General features: G+C 47.8%; 2 protein-coding genes across 3 annotated transcripts in view; one reads left to right on the plus strand and one right to left on the minus strand.

Annotated features, from left to right (window-relative positions):
• ZFYVE28 (zinc finger FYVE-type containing 28) overlaps nucleotides 1-7,806 on the minus strand; it is a 184,978-nt gene extending 177,172 nt beyond the window's left edge. For both annotated transcript variants that reach the window (XM_038745215.1, XM_038745217.1), the window contains exon 1: nucleotides 7,692-7,806. In XM_038745215.1, the coding sequence (XP_038601143.1) occupies nucleotides 7,692-7,730 (39 nt within the window). In that variant the 5' untranslated portion in view covers nucleotides 7,731-7,806. The remainder of the gene's footprint in view (nucleotides 1-7,691) is intronic.
• Nucleotides 7,807-12,793: 4,987 nt separating this feature from the next.
• The window catches only part of CFAP99 (cilia and flagella associated protein 99), a 161,038-nt gene continuing 151,047 nt past the window's right edge, over nucleotides 12,794-22,784 (plus strand). The window contains exon 1 of the mRNA XM_038745561.1: nucleotides 12,794-12,864. The gene's annotated coding sequence lies outside the window, so the exon portion shown is untranslated. The remainder of the gene's footprint in view (nucleotides 12,865-22,784) is intronic.

Genomic DNA, 22,784 nt, shown 5'->3' on the forward strand with positions numbered 1-22,784 from the left:
AGCCCATGCTCTTTCCATTGAGCCACACTGCTTCTCTAATCAATCTTCTCCCCCAAGGCTCGCATATAAGAATAATTAATAAGAAGAAATGTGGTATTTGTTAAGCACTTACTATGTGCCAGGCACTGTTCTAAGCACTGGGCTGAATACAAGAAAATTGTGTTGGACATGGTCCCCGTCCCACAATGTTTTGCACACGGTAAGCCCTCAATGAATATGACTGACTGGCTCACAGTCGTAATTCCCATTTTACAGATGAGGGAACTGAGGCCCAGAGAAGTGAAGTGACTTGCCCAAGGTTACAGTGGAAGGGGCAGAATTAGAACCCAGGTCCTTCTGATTCCCACATCTCCCCGGGACCCCACTGTGGCCTGGTTGTGGCTTCCCCTCTGACAAGTCACTTCACTTCTCTGGGCCTCAGTTCCCTCATCTGTAAAATGGGGATTAAGACTGTGAGCCCCACGTGGGACAACCTGATCACCTTGAATCCCCCCCAGCGCTTAGAACAGTGCTTTGCAAATAGTAAGCGCTTAACAAATACCATCATTATTATTATTATTATAATTATCATCATCATCATCATCATCATCATTCTGTCCTAATCCTCCTCGACCTCTCAGCTGCCTTCGATTCTGTGGCCCACCCCCTTCTCCTCAACACGCTATCCGACCTTGGCTTCACAGACTCCGTCCTCTCCTGGTTCTCCTCTTATCTCTCCGGTCGTTCTTTCTCAGTCTCTTTTGCAGGCTCCTCCTCCCCCTCCCATCCTCTTACTGTGGGGGTTCCCCAAGGTTCAGTGCTTGGTCCCCTTCTGTTCTCAATCTACACTCACTCCCTTGGTGACCTCATTCGCTCCCACGGCTTCAACTATCATCTCTACGCTGATGACACCCAGATCTCCATCTCTGCCCCTGCTCTCTCCCCCTCCCTCCAGGCTCGCATCTCCTCCTGCCTTCAGGACATCTCCATCTGGATGTCCGCCCGCCACCTAAAGCTCAACATGTCGAAGACTGAGCTCCTTGTCTTCCCTCCCAAACCTTGTCCTCTCCCTGACTTTCCCACCTCTGTTGACGGCACTACCATCCTTCCCGTCTCACAAGCCCGCAACCTTGGTGTCATCCTCGACTGCGCTCTCTCATTCACCCCTCACATCCAAGCCATCACCAAAACCTGCCGGTCTCAGCTCCGCAACATTGCCAAGATCCGCCCTTTCCTCTCCATCCAAACCGCTACCCTGCTCGTTCAAGCTCCCATCCTATCCCGTCTGGACTACTGCACCAGCCTTCTCTCTGATCTCCCATCCTCGTGTCTCTCTCCACTTCAATCCATACTTCATGCTGCTGCCCGGATTATCTTTGTCCAGAAACGCTCTGGGCATATTACTCCCCTCCTCAAAAATCTCCAGTGGCTACCAATCAATCTGCGCATCAGGCAGAAACTCCTCACCCTGGGCTTCAAGGCTGTCCAACACCTCGCCCCCTCCTACCTCACCTCCCTTCTCTCCTTCTCCAGCCCAGCCCACACCCTCCGCTCCTCCGCCGCTGATCTCCTCACCGTTAGGCCTCGTTCTCGCCTGTCCCGCCGTCGACCCCCGGCCCACGTCATCCCCCGGGCCTGGAATGCCCCCAATCCCTCTGCCCCTCTGCCAAGCTAGCTCTCTTCCTCCCTTCAAGGCCCTGCTGAGAGCTCACCTCCTCCAGGAGGCCTTCCCAGACTGAGCCCCTTCCTTCCTCTCCCCCTCGTCCCCCTCTCCATCCCCCCATCTTACCTCCTTCCCTTCCCCACAGCACCTGTATATATGTATATATGGTTGTACATATTTATTACTCTATTTATTTATTTATTTATCTTACTTGTACATTTCTATCCTATTTATTTTATTTTGTTGGTATGTTTGGTTCTGTTCTCTGTCTCTGTCTCCCCCTTTTAGACTGATCATCATCATCAATCGTATTTATTGAGCGCTTACTATGTGCAGAGCACTGTACTAAGTGCTTGGGAAGTACAAATTGGCAACATCTAGAGACAGTCCCTACCCAACAGTGGGCTCACAGTCTAAAAGGGGGAGACAGAGAACAAAACCAAACATACTAACAAAATAAAATAAATAGAATAGATATGTACAAGTAAAATAGAGTAACAAATATGTACAAACATATATACATATATACAGGTGCTGTGGGGAAGGGAAGGAGATAAGATGTTGGGGATGGAGAGGGGGACGAGGGGGAGAGGAAGGAAGGGGCTCAGTCTGGGTTATTTGCTCATAGTAAGCGCTTAACAAATGCCATCATTATTATTTTTGTGAGTTGGGTCTGAGGATCAAGTGGAAGTTGTGGGATGGGAAGTAGAAAAAAATACAGAGATTTATCAGGAAAGACCTCCTGAGGGAGACGCTTCGATTTGAGAAGGGCTCTGAAAAGAGGAAGCGCCACGGTGGGCCAGATGTGAAAGAGGATGAATTTCCAGGGTGTGAACGAAAAGTCAGTCTGGAGAGAGGTATGAAGCACAATGAGTAGGCTGGCGCGAGTGCAGCAAAGCGTGCAAGTTAGTGGGAAGAGGAGCGAGGATAAATAGCGGGAAGAGAGCTGTCTGAGTGACTCAAAACCAAAACGTACAGGTTTCTGCTTGATATGGAGAGGTATGGGCACCCATTGGGTGTTTTTTGTAAAAAATATGACCCGGGCAGCGGAGTGAAGGAAGCAATCACAGCCTAGGGGAACGAGCACAACGCCTGGGCGCCAGAGGACTTGGGTTCTAATCCCAGCTCCGCCATCAACCTGCTGTGTGACCTTAGGCGAGTCAGTTCACTCCTGTGCGCCTGCTTCCTCCCCTGCAAAACAGGAATTCAATACCTGTTCTCCCTCTTAGAGTGTGAGCCCCCCCCCCGCCCCCCCCGGCCCACGTCCTCCCCCGGGCCTGGAATGCCCCCAATCCCTCTGCCCATCTGCCAAGCTAGCTCTCTTCCTCCCTTCAAGGCCCTGCTGAGAGCTCACCTCCTCCAGGAGGCCTTCCCATACTGAGCCCCTTCCTTCCTCTCCCCCTCGTCCCCCTCTCCATCCCCCCCATCTTACCTCCTTCCCTTCCCTACAGCACCTGTATATATGTATATATGTTTGTACATATTTATTACTCTATTTATTTATTTTACTTGTACATATCTATACTATTTATTTTATTTTGTTAGTATGTTTGGTTTTGTTCTCTGTCTCCCCCTTTTAGACTGTGAGCCCACTGTTGGGTAGGGACTGTCTCTATATGTTCCCAATTTGTACTTCCCAAGCGCTTAGTACAGTGCTCTGCACATAGTAAGCGCTCAATAAATACGATTGATGATGATGATGATGACTGTATCTGGCCCGATTAACCTGAATCTCCCCCACGCTTGGAGCGGTGCTTGACACATAGTGAGCACTTAGCGAATACCTTAAAAAAGAAAAAGGGACGGATTGTAACCTCGTTTGTGAGCAGGGAACGTGTCTACCCACTGTTATACTGTCCTCTCCTAAGTACCCAGTACAGTGTTCAGCACTCAATAAGTGCTCAGTAAGCAAAAACTCCTCACTCTTGGGTTCAAGGCTGTCCATCCCCTCGCCCACTCCTAACTCACCTCCCTTTTCTCCTTCTCCAGCCCAGCCCGCACCCTCCGCTAACCTCCTCATTGTACCTCGTTCTTACCTGTCCCGCCATCGACCCCCCGGCCCACGTCCTTCTCCTGGCCTGGAACGCCCTCCCTCCACAAATCCGCCAAGCTAGCTCTCTTCCTCCCTTCAAAGCCCTACTGAGAGCTCACCTCCTCCAAGAGGGCTTCCCAGACTGAGCCCCCCTTTTCCTCTCCCCTTCCCCATCCCCCCTGCCCTACCTCCTTCCCCTCCCCACAGCCCCTGTATATATGTTTGTACATATTCATCACTACTTATTTTACTTGCACATATTTACTATTCTCTTTATTTTGTTAATGATGTGCATCTAGCTTTAATTCTATTTGTTCTGACGACTTGACACCCGTCCACATGCTTTGTTTTCTTGTCTGTCTCCCCCTTCTAGACTGTGAGCCCACTGTTGGGTAGGGACCATCTCTATATGTTGTCAACTTGTACTTCCCAAGCGTTTAGTACAGTGCTCCGCACACAGTAAGTGCTCAATAAATACGACTGAATGAATGAATGAATTTATTTTGTTACTGATGTGCATCTAGCTTTAATTCTATTTGTTCTGAGGACTTGACACCGGTCCACATGCTTTGTTTTCTTGTCTGTCTCCCCCTTCTAGACTGTGAGCCCGTTGTTGGGTAGGGACCGTCTCTATATGATGCCGACTTGTTCTTCCCAAGCGCTTAGTACAGTGCTCTGCACACAGTAAGCGCTCAATAAATACGACTGAATGAATTTACTTTGTTAATGATGTGCAACTAGCTTTAATTCTATTTGTTCTGATGACTTGACACAGGTCCACACGCTTTGTTTTCTTGTCTGTCTCCCCCTTCTAGACTGTGAGCCCGTTGTCGGGTAGGGGCCGTCTCTATATGTTGCCGACTTGTACTTCCCAAGTGCTTAGTACAGTGCTCTGCACACAGTAAGCGCTCAATAAATATGACTGAATGAATGAATTTATTTTGTTAATGATCATCATCATCATCATCATCATCATCATCAATCGTATTTATTGAGCGCTTACTATGTGCAGAGCACTGTACTAAGCGCTTGGGAAGTACAAATTGGCAACATATAGAGACAGTCCCTACCCAACAGTGGGCTCACAGTCTAAAAGCGGGAGACAGAGAACAAAACCAAACATACTAACAAAATAAAATAAATAGAATAGATATGCACAAATAAAATAAATAAATAAATAAATAGAGTAAAAAAATATGTACAAACATATATACATATATACAGGTGCTGTGGGGAAGGGAAGGAGGTAAGATGGGGGGGATGGAGAGGGGGACGAGGGGGAGAGGAAGGAAGGGGCTCAGTGTGGGAAGGCCTCCTGGAGGAGGTGAGCTCTCAGTAGGGCCTTGAAGGGAGGAAGAGAGCTAGCTTGGCGGATGGGCAGAGGGAGGGCATTCCAGGCCCAGGGGATGACGTGGGCCGGGGGTAGATGGCGGGACTGGCGAGAGCGAGGTACGGTGAGGAGGTGAGCGGTGGAGGAATGGAGGGTGCGGACTGGGCTGTAGAAGGAGAGAAGGGAGGTGAGGTAGGAGGGGGCGAGGGGATGGATGGACAGCCTGGAAGCCCAGGGTGAGGAGTTTCTGCCTGATGCGCAGATTGATTGGTAGCCACTGGAGATTTTTGAGGAGGGGAGTAACATGCCCAGAGCGTTTCTGGACAAAGATAATCCGGGCAGCAGCATGAAGTATGGATTGAAGTGGAGAGAGACACGAGGATGGGAGATCAGAGAGAAGGCTGGTGCAGTAGTCCAGACGAGATAGGATGTGCATCTAGCTTTCATGATGTGCATCTAGCTTCAATTCTATTTGTCCTGACGACTTGACACCCGTCCACATGCTTTGTTTTCTTGTCTGTCTCCCCCTTCTAGACTGTGAGCCCGTTGTTGGGTAGGGGCCGTCTCTATATGTTGCCGACTTGTACTTCCCAAGCGCTTAGTACAGTGCTCTGCACACAGTAAGCGCTCAATCAATACGATTGAATATGACAGAACGATGGATTGAAGGATTGGAGAGGGAAGAAGCAGGGAGATCAGGAAAGGAGGCTGATGCAGTAGTCAAGTCCAGCTATGTCAGACACACACACAAACACACACACACAAACATAGACACACACACCCCACTGCAGCAGGAGACCTCCCCTGACCCTTGCTCCCTGGTCTTCCTGGAGGGATGCTCCCCATCTACCCCAAGATCACCAATTTGACTGTACGTATCCCAGCGCTTAGTACAGTACCTGGCACATAGTCAGCGCCTAACAAACACCACAACAACAATAATAATCCTCCAAGCCAGGGTCACCTCGATCAATCCACAAAACTCCGAGCCTGGGTCACCTCTGTCACTCCACAAACCCTGTCCAATCCTATTTACTTGTAGCCGCCCCAGCGCTTAGTACAGTGCCTGGCACCTAGTCAGAGCATCATGATGATCATAATGATTTGAGCGCTTAACTATGTGCAGAGCACTGGGCCAAGCTCTGGTGAGAGTCCCCAACAGGACGGAGGGGGGTAATTGTGTCAGTCAGTCCATCAGTTCTTGCTGTGGGCAGAACACTGTACTAAGCGCTCAGGGAGAGTACAATAATGCAATATAAGAGATGTACTGCCTGCCCACAAGGAGTTTACAGTGCCAACCCTTAGAACAGTGCTTGGCACACAGTAAGTGCTAGGAAGCAGCATGGTGTAGTGGACGGAGCACAGGCCTGGGACTCCGAAGGTCATGGGTTCCAATCCCGGCTCTGCCACTTGTCGGCTGTGTGGCCTTGGGCAAACCACTTCACTTCTCTGCGCCTCAGTGTCCTCCTTTGTGAAATGGGGATTAAGACTTTGAGTCCCATGAGGGACAGGGGCTGTGTCCAACCTGATTGGCTTACGTCCACCCCAGTACACTGCCTGGCACATAGTAAGCGCTGAACAAATGCCACAATTATCAGTATTATTATTAACAAATACCATAATCATTATTAGAGGGGCTGCTGCCACCCTGGGTCCTGCCGCAGGATGGGGAGGAAGAGAAGGAAGAAAAGGAGGAAAAGAAGGAGGAAGAGAAAAAAGACACGGAGGAGGAGGAAGAAAAGGAGGAGGAGGAAGAGAAGAAAGAAGAAGAGGAGGAGAAAGAAGAGGAGGAAGAAGAAGAGGAGGAGAAAGAAGAGGAAAAAAGAGGAGGAAAAGGAGAAGAGGAGAAAGAGGAGGCAGAAGAGGAGGAAGACGAGGAAGAGGAGGAGGAGGAAAAGGAGAAAGGAGAGGAGGATGAAGAGGAGGAGGAGAAAAGAGAAAAAAGAGGAGGAAGAGAAGAGAAAGAGGAGGGAGGAGAAGAGAAAGAGGAGGCAGAAGAGGAGGAAGAGAAGGAGGAGGAAGAGGAGAAAAAAGGAAGAGGAAAAAGAAGAGGAGAAAGAAGGGGGAAGAAGAGGAGGAAAAAGAAGAGGAAAAAAGAGGAGGAAGAGGAGGAAGATGAGGAAGAGAAGGAAGAGGAAAAAGTGGAGGAGGAAGAGGAGAAGAGGAGAAAGAAGAAGACGTAGAGGAAGAGGAGGAAAAGGAGAAGGAAAAGAAGGAAAAGGAGGAAGAAGAGGAGGAAGAGGAGAAAGAGGAGGAAGAGGAGGAGAAGGAGGAGAAAAGAAAGAGGAGGAGGAAAAGAAGGAAGAGGAGGAAGAGGAGGAGGAGAAGGAGGAGATGAGAAAGAGGAGGAAGAAAAGAAGGAAAGGAAGGAAGAGGAGGAGGAGAAACAAGAGGAGAAAGAGAAGGAGGAAGAGGAGGAAGAAGAGGAGGAAGAGAAAGAAGAGGAGAAGGAAGAGGAGAAAGAAGAGGAAAAAGAGGATGAGGAAGAGAAGAGGAGGAAGAAGAGAAAGAAGAGGAGGAAGAGAAAGAGGAGGAAAAGAGGAGGAAGAGAAGGAAGAGGAGGAGAAAGAAGAGGAGGAAGAGGATGAACAGAAGGAATAAGAGAAGGGAGAAGGAAGAAGGGGAGGAAGAAGAAGAAAAAGAGGAGGAGGTGCCTGTGCCCGTGCTCCCGCCCGCTCTGCTCTCACCTTGGGTTTGTACAGCCACTTTCGGAACCTGTTCATCATCGCCGCAGCCGCCGGAGCCCCGGGGACCAGCGGCCCGGGCAGGGGCGGCGGACGCCCGGGGGGGGGCACCGAGGGCCCGCACCACGGGCACGGACGGGGGGACGACCCCACGGGACCGGCGGCCGCCGCTGCAATTGCTGCAAGTGCTGCAACCGCTGGACCTGCTGCTGCTGCTGCTGCTGCTGCTGCAACCGCTGGAGCCAATGCAATTGCTGGAGCTGCTGCTGCTGCAATTGCTGGGGCTGCTGCTGCTGCAACCGCTGGAGCTCGTGCAATTGCTGGAGCTGCTGCTGCTGCTGCTGCTGCTGCAATTGCTGGAGCTGCTGCAGCTGCCGATGCTTCCCGGCACCCCGCTTTTCGCTGCCCCCCGTTTTGGCGGCGGCCCCGCTCCGCTCCCTGACAGCTCCCGAACATTAAAGTCACGGCCGGCCCCGCTCGGCGCATGCGCCGGCCGCGGGCGGCGCGGGAAGCCTTTGCCCCCCGGACCCCAGCCAAGGGCGGCGCCGGCCGCCCTCCCCTCCGCCCGCGGGACTACAGGCCCCGGCGTGCTTTGCGACAGCCAGGCGCCTGGGGGGACGGGCTCTGGGGGGCGCGCGGCCTCCTGGGAACTGTAGTCTCGCGGGCGGGCGGGGGTGGGGGGCAGGGCGCGTTGCGTGCTGGGAGTTGTAGTCTCCCTCCGCCGTGAGTGCGGAGGGGGGCGCTTTGCGTGCCGGGAATTGTAGTCTCCCCTCCGCCGCGAGTGCGGGCCATTCATTAATGATGGCATTCATTAAGCGCTACTATGTGCGAAGCACTGTTCATTCATTCATTCAATCGTACCTATATTCCCCCCCAGCGCTTAGAGCAGTGCTCTGCACACAGTAAGCGCTCAATAAATACGATTGATTGATTCTATTTATTTTATTAATATGTTTTGTTTGGTTGTCTGTCTCCCCCTTCCAGACTGTGAGCCCACTGTTGGGTAGGGACTGTCTCTGTTGCCAACTTGTACTTCCCAAGCGCTTAGTACAGTGCTCTGCACACAGTAAGCGCTCAATAAATACGATTGATTGATTGATTGATTCTATTTATTTTATTAATATGTTTAGTTTGGTTCCCTGTCTCCCCCTTCTAGACTGTGAGCCCACTGTTGGGTAGGGCTCGTCTCTAGATGTTGCCGACTTGTACTTCCCAAGCGCTTAGTACAGTGCTCTGCACACAGTAAGCGCTCAATAAATACCATTGATTGATTGATTGATTCTATTTATTTTATTAATATGTTTTGTTTGGTTGTCTGTCTCCCCCTTCTAAACTGTGAGCCCACTGTTGGGTAGGGACCATCTCTATATGTTGCCAACTTGTACTTCCCAAGCGCTTACTACAGTGCTCTGCACACGGTAAATGCTCAATAAATACGATTGATTGATTGATTGATTGATTCTATTTATTTTATTAATATGTTTTGTTTGGTTGTCTGTCTCCCCCGTCTAGACTGTGAGCCCACTGTTGGGTAGGGACCGTCTCTAGATGTTGCCGACTTGGACTTTCCAAGCGCTTAGTACAGTGCTCTGCACACAGTAAGTGCTCAATAAATACGATGGAATGAATGAGTGAATGAATTGAGCGCTTACTATGCGCTCGGAAAGTACAATTCGGCAACAGAGACAATCCCTGCCCACAACAGGCTCACAGTCTAGAAGGGGGGAGACAGGCATCAAAACAAGTAAACAGGCATCAATAGCATCAATAGAAATAGAATTATAGATCGATAAATATCATTAATATAAATAAACAGAATTATAAGTATGTACTATAATGTATTATTATAAGTATGTATTATAAGAGTATTATATGAGAAGCAGCGTGGCTCAGTGGAAAGAGCACGGGCTTTGGAGTCAGAGGTCGTGGGTTCAAATACCGGCTCCGCCAATTGTCAGCTGTGTGACTTTGGGCAAGTCACTTCACTTCTCTGGGCCTCAGTGACCTCATCTGTAAAATGGGGATTAAGACTGTGAGCCCCCCGTGGGACAACCTGATCACCTTGTAAACCCCCAGTGCTTAGAACAGTGCTTTGCACATAGTAAGTGCTTAACAAATACCATCATTATTATTATTATTGCATATATACACATGTGCTGGGGGATACAAGGTGATCCAGACTGAGCCCCCTTTTTCCTGTCCTCCTCCCCATTCATTCATTCATTCAATCGTATTTATTGAGCGCTTACTGTGTGCAGAGCACTGGACTAAGCGCTTGGGAAGTCCAAGTTGGCAACATCTAGAGACAGTCCCTACCCAACAGTGGGCTCACAGTCTAGAAGGGGAAGACAGAGAACAAAACAAAACATACTAACAAAATGAAATAAATAGAATAAATAAGTACAAGTGAAATAAATAAATAAATAGAGTAAGGTAAGGCTGGGGGATGGGGAGGGAGAGATAATAATTTCATTTATTAAGAGCTATGTGCAAAGCACTGTTCATTCATTCATTCAATAATAACAATAATGATGACATTCATTAAGCGCTTAATATGTGCGAAGCACTGTTCTAAGCACTGGGGGGATACAGCACTGGGGTTCTTTCCACTGAGCCACGCTGCTCCTCTGCTTCAGTCGTATTTATTGAGCGCTTACTGTGTGCAGAGCACTGTACTAAGCGCTTGGGAAGTACAAGTTGGCAACATATAGGGACGGTCCCTACCCAACAACAGGCTCACAGTCTAGAAGGGGGAGACAGACAACAAAACAAAACATATTAACAAAATAAAATAAATAGAATAGATATGTACAAGTCAAATAAATGGAGTAATAAATACGTACAAACATATATACATATATACAGGTGCTGTGGGGAGGGGGATGGGGGAGAGGAAGGAGGGGGCTCAGTCTGGGAAGGCTTCCTCAGTCTGGGAACCCACCCCCCTGGCCCTACCTCCTTCCCCTCCCCACAGCACCTGTATATATGTTTGTACAGATTTATTACTCTATTTATTTTACTTGTACATATTTACTATTCTATTCATTTTGTTAATGATGTGCATCTAGCTTTATTTTTATTTATTTTGGTGACTTGACACCTGTCCACATGTTTCGTTTTTTTGTCTGTCTCCCCCTTCTAGACTGTGAGCCCGTTTCTGGGGAGGGACCGTCTCTATATGTTGCCAACTTGTACTTCCCAAGCGCTTAGTACAGTGCTTTGCATACAGTAAGCGCTCAATAAATACGACTGACTGAATGAATGAATGAATAAATCAACTTGTCCCACGGGGGGCTCACAGTCTTAATCCCCAATTTACAGATGAGGTCACTGAGGCCCAGAGAACTGAAGTGACTTGCCCAAAGTCACCCAGCCGACAAGCGGTGGAGCTGGGATTTGAACCCATGACCTCTGACTCCCAAGCCCGGGCTCTTTCCACTGAGCCACGCTGCTCCTCTGCTTCAATCGTATTCATTGAGCGCTTACTGTGTGCAGAGCACTGTACTAAGTGCTTGGGATGTACAAATCGGCAACAGAGATAATCCCTACCCAACAACGGGCTCACAGTCTGGAAGGGGGAGACAGACAACAAAACAAAACATGCAGACGGGTGTCCAAACCGTCGGAATAAATAAAATTATATCTATATGTACATCATTAATAGAGTAGTAAATATGTACAAGTAAAATAGAGTAATAAATCTGTACAAATATATACAAGTGCTGTGGGGAGGGGAAGGAGGTAGGGCCCCAGGGATGGGGAGGAGGAGAGGAAAAAGGGGACTCAGTCTGGGAAGACCTCCTAAAAAATGGGATTTGTTGAGTGCTTACTATGTGCCAAGCACTGTTCTAAGCGCTGGGGGGGATACAAGCTGATCAGGTTGTCCCACGTGGGGTTCACAGTCTTCATCCCCATTTTACAGATGAGGGAGCTGAGGCACAGAGAAGTGAAGTGACTTGCCCAAAGTCACACAGCGGACAAGTGGCGGAAGTAGGATTAGAACCCATGACCCCTAACTCCCATGCGGTCTCTTGCCACTGAGCCATGCTGCCTGGTTGCCGGGCGAGGGCTCACCAACGACCACACCGTTCCCCTTCAAACTCGTATATATTTGTCCAGATTTATTACTCTATTTATTTTCCTTGTTCATATTTACTACTCTATTTATTCTGTTAATGACTTGCCTATGGCTATAATTCTATTTATTCTGACGGTTTTGACACCTGTCCACATGTTTTGTTTTGTTGTCTGTCTCCCCCTTCTAGACTGTGAGCCAGTTGTTGGGTAGTTACAGCCTCTATATGTTGCCGACTTGTACTTCCCAAGCGCTTAGTGCAGTGCTCTGCACACAGTAAGCGCTCAATAAATACGATTGAAGGAATGAATCAATGAACTGGTCCCTCGAGCATCCTTTTCCCCTGGCTCCGCCAGTTGTCAGCTGTGTGACTCTGGGCAAGTCACTTAACTTCTCTGGGCCTCAGTTACCTCATCTGTAAAATGGGGATTAAGACTGTGAGCCCACTGTTGGGTAGGGACTGTCTCTATATGTCACCAATTTATACTTCCCAAGCGCTTAGTACAGTGCTCTGCACATAGTAAGCGCTCAATAAATACAATTGATGATGATGATGTGAGCCCCCCATGGGACAACGTGATCACCTTGTAACCTCTCCAGTGCTTAGAACAGTGCTTTGCACATAGTAAGCGCTCAACAAATGCCATTATTATTATTATTATTACTATTATTTTCCTCCATCACGAGATCTTGGGAGTTTTGGCCAGTGGCCGTGTGTAATTCCCAGAATTTAATGAAAGACTGTGAGCCTCACATGGGGCAACCTTATCACTTGTATCCTCCCCAGCGCTTAGAACAGTAGGGACTGCCTCTATATGTTGCCAATTTGTACTTCCCAAGCGCTTAGTACAGTGCTCTGCACATAGTAAGCGCTCAATAAATACGATTGATGATGATGATGATGCACAAAGTAAGAGTTTAATAAATGCCATTATAATTATTATTATTATTCTGTAGTCTCTCCGAGGCCTGGAGTGAAGGGGGAGGATGGACTACAAATCCCAGCAGCCACCGCTCTCCGTCGCCTAGGCAACGGGGCCGGCCTCGGAGATGCTCCGCGTCCGAGCCGGTATCCAAGCAACAGGAGTCTGGACCCGACAGGTAGGGAAAGGAGAGGAGGGGATGAGGGAGGAAGGTTGGAGTTGGGGCGGGGAATATGGGGGGAAAAAATAACGAAAATGAGATCAGGAAAGTGATGGGTCGAAATTTGCTCCTGTCCTCTATTTTACAGCCAGCTATGTATTGTTAAATGGTAAGAAATTGTTGTAGGTTTGAGCCTATTTCTCGTGAGTTCACCTGATGTTGCTTTTAATAATAACCATCGTCATTATTATTACAAATAATACAACGTAATACAACATAATTAATTCAATCGTATTTATTGAGCACTTACTGTGGGCAGAGCACTGTATTCTGCATTTGGGAAGTACAAGTCGGCAACATATATTAATATAATATAATATATGCTATAATATGATATGTCATATAATATTTATTATTATTATGGCATTTGTTGTTTAGTGGCAAGAGCTCGGGCTTAGGAGTCAGAGGTCATGGGTTCTAATTCCAGCTCCGCCACTTTATCAGCTGTGTGATTTGGGGCAAGTCACTTCACTTCCTTGGGCCTCAGTTACCTCATCTGTAAAATGGGGATTAAGTCTGTGAGCCGCACGTGGGACAACCTGATGACCTTGTATCTCTCCCAGCACTTAGAACAGTGCTCGGCACATAGTAAGCGCTTAACAAATGCCATCATTATTATTAGTATTAATTCCAGCTCCGCCACTTGTCAGCTGTGTAACCTTGGGTAAGTCACTTCACTTCTCTGTTCCTCAGTGACCTCATCTGTAAAATGGGGACTAAGACTGTGAGCCCCACATGGGATAACCTGATAACCTTGTATCGACTCTTTGAACGAGTTGTCTACACGCGCTGCCTCGAATTCCTCAACGCCAGCTCTCTCCCCGACCCCCTCCAATCTGGCTTCCATCCCCTACATTCCACCGAAACTGCCCTCTCAAAGATCACCAGTGAGCTCCTGCTTGCCAAATCCAATGGCTCCTACTCTATCCTAATCCTCCTCGACCTCTCAGCTGCCTTCAACACTGTGGCCCACCCCCTTCTCCTCAACACGCTATCCAACCTTGGCTTCACAGACTCCATCCTCTCCTGGTTCTCCTCTTATCTCTCCTGCCGTTCATTCTCAGTCTCCTTTGTGGGCTCCTCCTCCCCCTCCCCATCCCCTTACTGTAGGGGTTCCTCAAGGGTCAGTTCTTGGTCCCTTCTGTTCTCTATCTACACTCACTCCCTCGGTGAACTCATTCGCTCCCACGGCTTCAACTATCATCTCTACGCTGATGACACCCAAATCTACATCTCTGCCCCTGCTCTCTCTCCCCCTCTTTGGGCTAGTGTCTCCTCCTGCCTTCAGGACATCTCCATCTGGATGTCTGCCTGCCATCTAAAACTCAGTATGTCCAAGTTTGAACTCCTCGTCTTCCCTCCCAAACCCTGCCCTCTCCCTGACTTTCCCATCACTGTTGATGGCACTACCATCCTTCCCGGCTCACAGGCCCGCAACCTTGATGTCATCCTCGACTCTGCTCTCTCGTTCACCCCTCACATCCAATCCGTCACCAAAACCTGCTGGTCTCACCTCCGCAACATCGCCAAGATCCGCCCTTTCCTCTCCATCCAAACCGCTACCCTGCTCGTTCAATCTCTCATCCTATCCCGTCTGGACTACTGCATCAGCCTCCTCTCTGATCTCCCATCCTCCTGTCTCTCCCCACTTCAGTCTATATTTCACGCTGCTGCCCAGATCATCTTTGTGCAGAAACGCTCTGGGCATGTTACTCCCCTCCTCAAAAATCTCCAGTGGCTACCAGTCAACCTATGTATCAGGCAAAAACTCCTCACTCTCGGCTTCAAGGCTGTCCATCAACTCGCCCCCTCCTACCTCACCTCACTTCTTTCCTTCTCCAGCCCAGCCCGCACCCTCCGCTCCTCTGCTGCTAACCTCCTCACTGTGCCTTGTTCTTGCCTGTCCCACCATCGACCCCCGGCCCACCTCCTCCCCCTGGCCTGGAATGCCATTCCTCCGCTCATCTGCCAAGCTAGCTCTCTTCCTCCCTTCAAAGCCCTACTGAGAGCTCACCTCCTCCAGGAGGCCTTCCCAGTCTGAGCCCCCTCTTTCCTCTCCCCCTCCCCATGCCCCCTGCCCTGCCTCCTTCCCCTCCCCACAGCACCTGTATATATGTTTGTACAGATTTATTACTCTATTTTACTTGTACATATTTACTATTCTATTTATTTGTCAATGATGTGCATCTAGCTTTACTTCTGTTTATTCTGATGATTTGACACCTGTCCACATGTTTTGTTTTGTTGTCTGTCTCCCCCTTCTAGACTGTGAGCCTGTTGTTGGGTAGGGACCGTCTCTCTATGTTGCCAAGTTGTACTTCCCAAGTGCTTAGTACAGTGCTCTGCACACAGTAAGCACTCAATAAATACGATTGAATGAATGAATGAATGAATACTCCAGCCCTTAGAGCAGTAGTAAGCACTTGGCACGTAGTAAGGGCTTAGAAAATACCAACATTATTATTATTCTTAAATACCATCATTGTTATTATTATTTGTTATGCACTTACTATGTGCCGGGCACTGTACTAAGCACTAGGGTAGATGCAAGACTAAGATACAAGCCTTCCCAGACTGAGCCCCACTTTTCCTCATCTCCCGCTCCTTCTCTGTCACCCCAACTTGCTCCTTTGCTCTTCTCCTTTCTCCCTGCCCCACAGCACTTATGTATATATCTGTCATTTGTTTTATTTATAATAATAATAGTGATGACATTTATTAAGCGCTTACTATGTGCAAAGCACTGTTTTAAGCGCTATTGGTTTACTTGTATGGATGCTATTGACACCTGTTCACTTGTTTTGATGTTTGTCTCCCCTCCTTTAGACTGTGAGCTCGTTGTGGGCAGGGATTATCTCTCTTAATTGCTGTATTGTAATTTCCCAAGCTCTTAGTACTGTGTTCTGCACACCGTAAGCGCTCAATAAATTCAATTGAATGAATGAAGTAAATCGGGGTTGGATACAATGGGACCGTCTCTATATGTTGCCAACTTGTATTTCCCAAGCGCTTAGTACAGTGCTCTGCACACGGTAAGTGCTCAATAAATATGATTGAATGGATGAATGAATGTGGGGCTCACAGTCTCAATCCCTACTTTATAAATGAGGGTACTGGGGCCCAGAGAAGTGAAGTGACTTACCCAAAGTCACACAGCAGGCAAGTGGCGGAGCTGCGATTGGAACCCATAACCTGGATCCCAGGCCCGTGCTCTATCCACTAAGCCATGCTGCTTCTTAATGCTTTCCATTTGGATGTTTTTGTTCTTCTTTGTCTAAGGCTAAAAATAAAAACGTGCATCTTTTTTTAGTAAATCCCAGGACACCTGCCTGTACTTTGCATAATGTTTCCAGAAATTTACACGTCAATTCCAGGAGACCCTAACTCCAGAAGGATAAGATAAAATCAAATTTATTAAGTCAGCCAACTTAGGGTGCCCAAAGGGCTTGGTTCACTTGGCCTATACAATGTGTCTTTAAAATTCTCAGAGATGGAGAAAGGAGTAAGTAACCTAGTTGAAAGGAGTCAAAAGACCCAGGTTCTAGCAATCAGTCAATCAGTCATACTTACTGAGCACTTACGATGTGTTGGGCATTGTATTAAACATTTGAGAAAGTACAATACAACAGAATTAGAGGACAGGTTCCCTGTCCATAATTAGCTTACAGGCTAGAGGGGAGAGAGAGACTTTAATATAAATGATTAACTTAGGATATATAAATTAAAGCTATGTACATAAGTGCTGTGGGGTAGGGCGTGGAGCAAATATCAGATGTCCAAAGGTGACAGATCCAAGTGCATAGACAATGTAGAAGGGAGAGCAAGCCGGGGAAAAGAGGGCTTAAGTAGGGAAGGTCTCTTGGAGGAGATGTGACCTTAATATGTTTTGAAGGAGGAAAGAATGGTAGTCTGGCATATAGGAAGGGGGAAGGAGCCAGGCTAAGGGGAGGGTTTGGGAAAGGGGATGGTGGTGAAGTGAAAAGATCAGGACACAGTAAGTAAACTGGCCCTAGAGTGGAGTGCGTGGGCTGGGCTGGAGTAGATCAGTGAAGTGAGGTAGGAGGGGGCCAGCTGATTGAGTGTTTAAAGCCCATGGTATGGAGTTTCTGTTTGATGCTGAGGTGGATGGGCAGCCATTGAGGATTGTGAGGAGTGGGGAGACATGGACTGAATGTTTTTGTTGAAAATCAATCAATCAATCGTATTTATTGAGCTCTTACTGTGTGCAGAGCACTGTACTAAGTGCTTGGGAAGTACAAGTTGGCAACACATAGAGATGATCCCTACCCAACAGTGGGCTCACAGTCTAGAAGGGGGAGACAGAGAACAAAACCAGACATATTAACAAAATAAAATAAATAGAATAGATATGTACAAGTAAAATAAATTGAGTAATAAATACGTACAAACATATATACATATATACAGGTGCTGTGGGAAAGGGAAGGAGGTAAGGTGGGGGGATGGAGAGGGAGAGGAGGGGGAGAGGAAGGAGGGGGCTCAGTCTGGGAAGGCCTCCTGGAGGAGGTGAGCTCTCAGTAGGGCCTTGAAGGGAGGAAGAGAGCTAGCTTGGCGGATGGGCAGAGGGAGGGCATTCCAGGCCAGGGGGATGACGTGGGCCGGGGGTCGACGGCGGGACAGGCGAGAACGAGGCCTAACGGTGAGGAGATTAGCGGCAGAGGAGCGGAGGGTGCAGGCTGGGCTGGAGAAAGAGAGAAGGGAGGTGAGGTAGGAGGGGGCGAGGTGATGAACAGCCTGGAAGCCCAGGGTGAGGAGTTTCTGCCTGATGCGTAGGTTGATTGGTAGCCACTGGAGATTTTTGAGGAGTGCATCAGAGCAAAGTACGGACTGGAATGGGAAGAGACAGAAGTGCTTCTGTCTCTTCTAATAATAAATAATGATAATAATGGTATTTGTTAAGCACTTACTATGTGCTAAGCACTGTTCTAAGTGCTGGAGGGGTATACAAGGTGATCATGTTGTCCCATGTGAGGCTCACAGTCTTAATCCCCATTTTACAGATGAGGTAACTGAGGCTCAGAGAAGTTAAGAGACTTGCCCAAGGTCACACAGCAGAGCAGTGGCGGAGCCGGGATTAGAACCCATGACCTCTGACTCCCAAGCCCAGGCTCTTTCCACTGAGCCATGCTGCTTCCTTAAAGCTGCTTCTAGACTGTGAACCCGTTGTTGGGTAGGGACCATCTCTATATGTTGCCAACTTGTACTTCCTAAACACTTTGTACAGTGCTCTGCATACAGTAAACACTCAATAATAATAATAATAATAATGGCATTTATTAAGTGCTTACTATTTGCAAAGCACTGTTCTAAGCACTGGGGAGGTTACAGGGTGATGAGGTTGTCCCACACGGGGCTCACAGTCTTAATCCCAATTTTACAGATGAGGGAACTGAGGCCCAGAGAAGTGCCCAAAGTCACACAGCTGACAACTGGTGGGGCCGCGATTTGAAACCGTGACCTCTGACTCCATAACCCGGGCTCTTTCCACTGAGCCACATTGCTTCACCAATAAATATGATTGAATGAATGAATGAATCAATCAATCAGTCAATCAATTGTATTTATTGAGCGCTTACTGTGTGCAGAGCACTGTACTAAGCGCTTGGGAAGTACAAGTTGGCAACACATAGAGACAGTCCCTACCCAACAGCGGGCTCACAGTCTAGAAGGGGGAGACAGAGAACAAAACCAAACATACTAACAAAATAAAATAAATAGACTAGATATGTACAAGTAAAATAAATAAATAAATAAATAGAGTAATAAATATGTACAAACATATATCCATATATACAGGTGCTGTGGGGAAGAGAAGGAGGTAAGATGGGGGGATGGAGAAGGGGACGAGGGGGAGAGGAAGGAAGGGGCTCAGTGTGGGAAGGCCTCCTGGAGGAGGTGAGATTTCAGTAGGGCCTTGAAGGGAGGAAGAGAGCTAGCTTGGCGGATGGGCAGAGGGATTGGGGGCATTCCAGGCCCGGGGGATGACGTGGGCCGGGGGTCGATGACGGGACAGGCGAGAACGAGGCCCGGTGAGGAGATTAGCAGCGGAGGAGTGGAGGGTGCGGGCTGGGCTGGAGAAGTAGAGAAGGGAGCTGAGGTAGGAGGGGGTGAGGTGACGGACAGCCTTGAAGCCCAGGGTGAGGAGTTTCTGCCTGATGCGCAGATTGATTGGTAGCCACTGGAGATTTTTGAGGAGGGGAGTAACATTCCCAGAGCGTTTCTGGACAAAGACAATCCAGGCAGCAGCATGAAGTATGGATTGAAGTGGGGAGAGACACAAGGATGGGAGGCCTTCAGGAGGCCTTCCCAAACTGAGCCCCTTCCTTCCTCTCCCCCTCGTCCCCCTCTCCATCCCCCCATCTTACCTCCTTCCCTTCCCCACAGCACCTGTATATATGTATATATGTTTTTACATATTTATTACTCTATTTATTTATTTATTTTACTTGTACATATCTATTCTATTTATTTTATTTTGTTAGTATGTTTGGTTTTGTTCTCTGTCTCCCCCTTTTAAACTGTGAGCCCACTGTTGGGTAGGGACTGTCTCTATATGTTGCCAACTTGTACTTCCCAAGCTCTTAGTACAGTGCTCTGCACACAGTAAGCGCTCAATAAATTCAATTGATGATGATGATGATGATGGGAGATCAGAGAGAAGGCTGATGCAGTAGTCCAGACGGGATAGGATGAGAGCTTGAATGAGCAGGGTAGCGGTTTGGATGGAGAGGAAAGGGCTGATCTTGGCAATGTTGCGGAGCTAAGACCGGCAGGTTTTGGTGATGGCTTGGATGTGAGGGCTGAATGAGAGCGGAGTCGAGGATGACACCAAGGTTGCGGGCTCATGAGACGGGAAGGATGGTAGTGCCATCAACAGAGATAGGAAAGTCAGGGAGAGGGCAGGGTTTGGGAGGGAAGACAAGGAGTTCAGTCTTGGACATGTTGAGTTTAAGGTGACGGGCAGACATCCAGATGGAGATGTCCTGAAGGCAGGAGGAGATGCGAGCCTGGAGAGAGGGGGAGAGAGCAGGGCAGGGATGTAGATCTGGGTGTCATCAGCATAGAGATGATAGTTGAAGCCGTGGGAGCGAATGAGGTCACCAAGGGAGTGAGTGTAGTTCGAGAACAGAATAAATAGTATTGTCTAGAGTGATGGGAGAGACCAGTGTCGTACAGGGTTTGGGTGGGAAAATTAGGAGTTCAGTTTTGGACATGTTTAGTTTGAGGTGTCAGTAGGACTTCCAGGGAGAGATGTCTTGAAAGCAGGAGGAAATGTGAGATTGCAGGGAAGGAGAGAAGTCGGGGCTGGAGATGTAGATGTGGGAATCATCCACTTAGAGAAGGTAGTTGAAGCCCGGGAGCGGAATGAGTTCTCCAAGGGAGTGGGTCTAAGTGGAGAATAGAAGGAGACTCAGCACTGAGCCTTGAGAGACCCCCGCTGTCAATCAATCAATCATATTTATTGAGCACTTACTGTGTGCAGAGCGCTGTACTAAGCGCTTGGGAAGTACAAGTTGGCAACATATAGAGACAGTCCCACCCAACAGTGGGCTCACATTCTAGAAGGGGGAGACAGAGAACAAAACCAAACATATTAACAAAATAAAATAAATAGAATAGATATGTACAAGTAAAATAAATAGAGTAATAATATCAGAGGGTGGGAGGCAGAGGAGGAGCGAAAGAAACTGCAAAGGAGCAGTTCTAGGAGAACCAAGAGAGGACAGTGTCAGTGAAGCCAAGGTTGGTTAAAGTTTCAAGGAGAAGGGGGTGTTCTACAGTGTCGAAAGCAAATGAGCGGATTGATAGAGTCAGTGACTGTTGGATTTGGTGAGAAGAAGGTCCTCGATTACCTCAGACAGGGCAGTTTCTGTGCAATGAAGGAGTCTGAAGCCAGATAGGAGGGGATCAAGGAGAGAAGTGGAGGAGAGGATGCGAAGAGGGCGGGTGAAAGCAACTCTCTCAAGATGTTCTAGTCCCAGCTCCGCCTCTGGCCTGATGGGTGACCTTAGATAAGACACTTAACTTCTTTGTTCCTCAGTTTCCTCATTTGTAAAATAGGGAAAGCTCCCTGCTCCTCCTCCCACTTAGATGAGAGCCCCCTTTGTGTGAGCCCTGGGTCCGATTTTACCTCGTGTCACCACAGTGTTGAACACCTAGTGAGCACTTAATAAGCACCATAGTAATAACTTGTCACCCAGGGCTGTACCTTCCAATGCTACACAAACTCTTTTCTTTATCACCTTTGTAAACTAAAATGAAAACATTGTATTTTGTAATAATCTTATAGATTTATTTTCTCCTGTTTCCATCAGATCTCACCTATCTCTTCTGGTGCCGCTAAGGTCAGAAGGAATTGTGTTTCAAAATCTTTACACTTACAGTGTTAGATTTTTTTTCTATCTAAACATGGTTGGTTATCACAATTGAACACATTTTGTAGAAAATTCTTCTTAATCTCAATTGTGCCTAACTGCAAATTCCAGAGTTTTGTTCTTTTCAGTTTTCATAACAATTGCCGCTGTTCACATTTTTTGAAAGGTTTATTATCCCCAAGGCTTTTGTGCTTAATAGATTTTCTACATCCTCAATACTGTTTAGTGGGAATGTTAACCAAGGGCAATGCACTGTAATATAGGCTTGGGAATTTACCATAAAATCAGACAACACAGCTGCTTCCTCAAGGAGCTTACAATTGATGGGAGGAAATTTCACTCTCCGAGACCATCAAGGCCTGGTCAAAGCTCAATGCTATTGACTAGGTCTTTGTAGCTAGCAAGAGAGTAGATAGTAATAGAGCCCGCAACCTTGCTGTCATCCTCAACTCCACTCTCTCATTCACCCCACACAACCAATCCGTCACCAAAACCTGCCGTTCTCACCTCCACAACATCGCCAAGACCCGCCCTTTCCTCTCCATCCAAACCGCTACCTTGCTGGTTCAATCTCTCATCCTATCCCGACTGGATGACTGCATCAGCCTCCTTTCTGCTCTCCCATCTTCCTGTCTCTCTCCGCTTCAGTCTATACTTCACTCTGCTGCCCGGATTATCTTTGTACAGAAATGCTCTGGGCATGTCACTCCCCTCCTCAAAAATTTCCAGTAGTTGCCTGTCAACCTTCGAATCAAGCAAAAACTCCTCACTCTTGGCTTCAAGACTCTCCCACACCTCGCCCCCTCCTACCTCACCTCCCTTCTCTCCTTCTCTATCCCACCCCGCACCCTCCGTTCCTCTGCCACCGCTAACCTCCTCACCGGGCCTCGTTCTCGCCTGTCCTGCCGTCGACCCCTGGCCCACGTCCTTCCCCTGGCCTGGAATGCCCTCCCTCCACACATCCACCAAACTAGCTCTCTTCTTCCCTTCAAAGCCCTACTGAGAGCTCACCTCCTCCAGGAGGCCTTCCCAGACTGAGCCCCCTTTTTCCTCTCCTCCTCCCCTCCCCATCGCCCCCCTTCCCCTCCCCACAGCACTTGTATATATTTGTACACATATATTTATTTATTTTACTTGTACATATTTACTACCCTATTTTATTTATTTTATTTTATTTTGAAATAAAATTTTATTAATTTTATTAATTTATTGATTTTATTTTATTATTAAAATTTTATTTTATTAATGATGTCCATATAGCTATAATTCTATTTATTCTGACAGTTTTGACACCTGTCTACTTGTTTTGCTTTGTTGTGGTCTCCCCCTTCTAATCTGTAAGCCCGTTGTTGGGTAGGGACCATCTCTATATGTTGCCGACTTGTACTTCCCAAGCTCTTAGTACAGTGCTCTGCACACAGTGAGTGCTCAATAAATACGATTGAATGAATGAATAATCAATAGTATTTATTGAGCACTTAG

This window comes from Tachyglossus aculeatus, chromosome 4 (assembly GCF_015852505.1).
Source record: "Tachyglossus aculeatus isolate mTacAcu1 chromosome 4, mTacAcu1.pri, whole genome shotgun sequence".
NCBI classification, from domain to species: domain Eukaryota; kingdom Metazoa; phylum Chordata; class Mammalia; order Monotremata; family Tachyglossidae; genus Tachyglossus; species Tachyglossus aculeatus.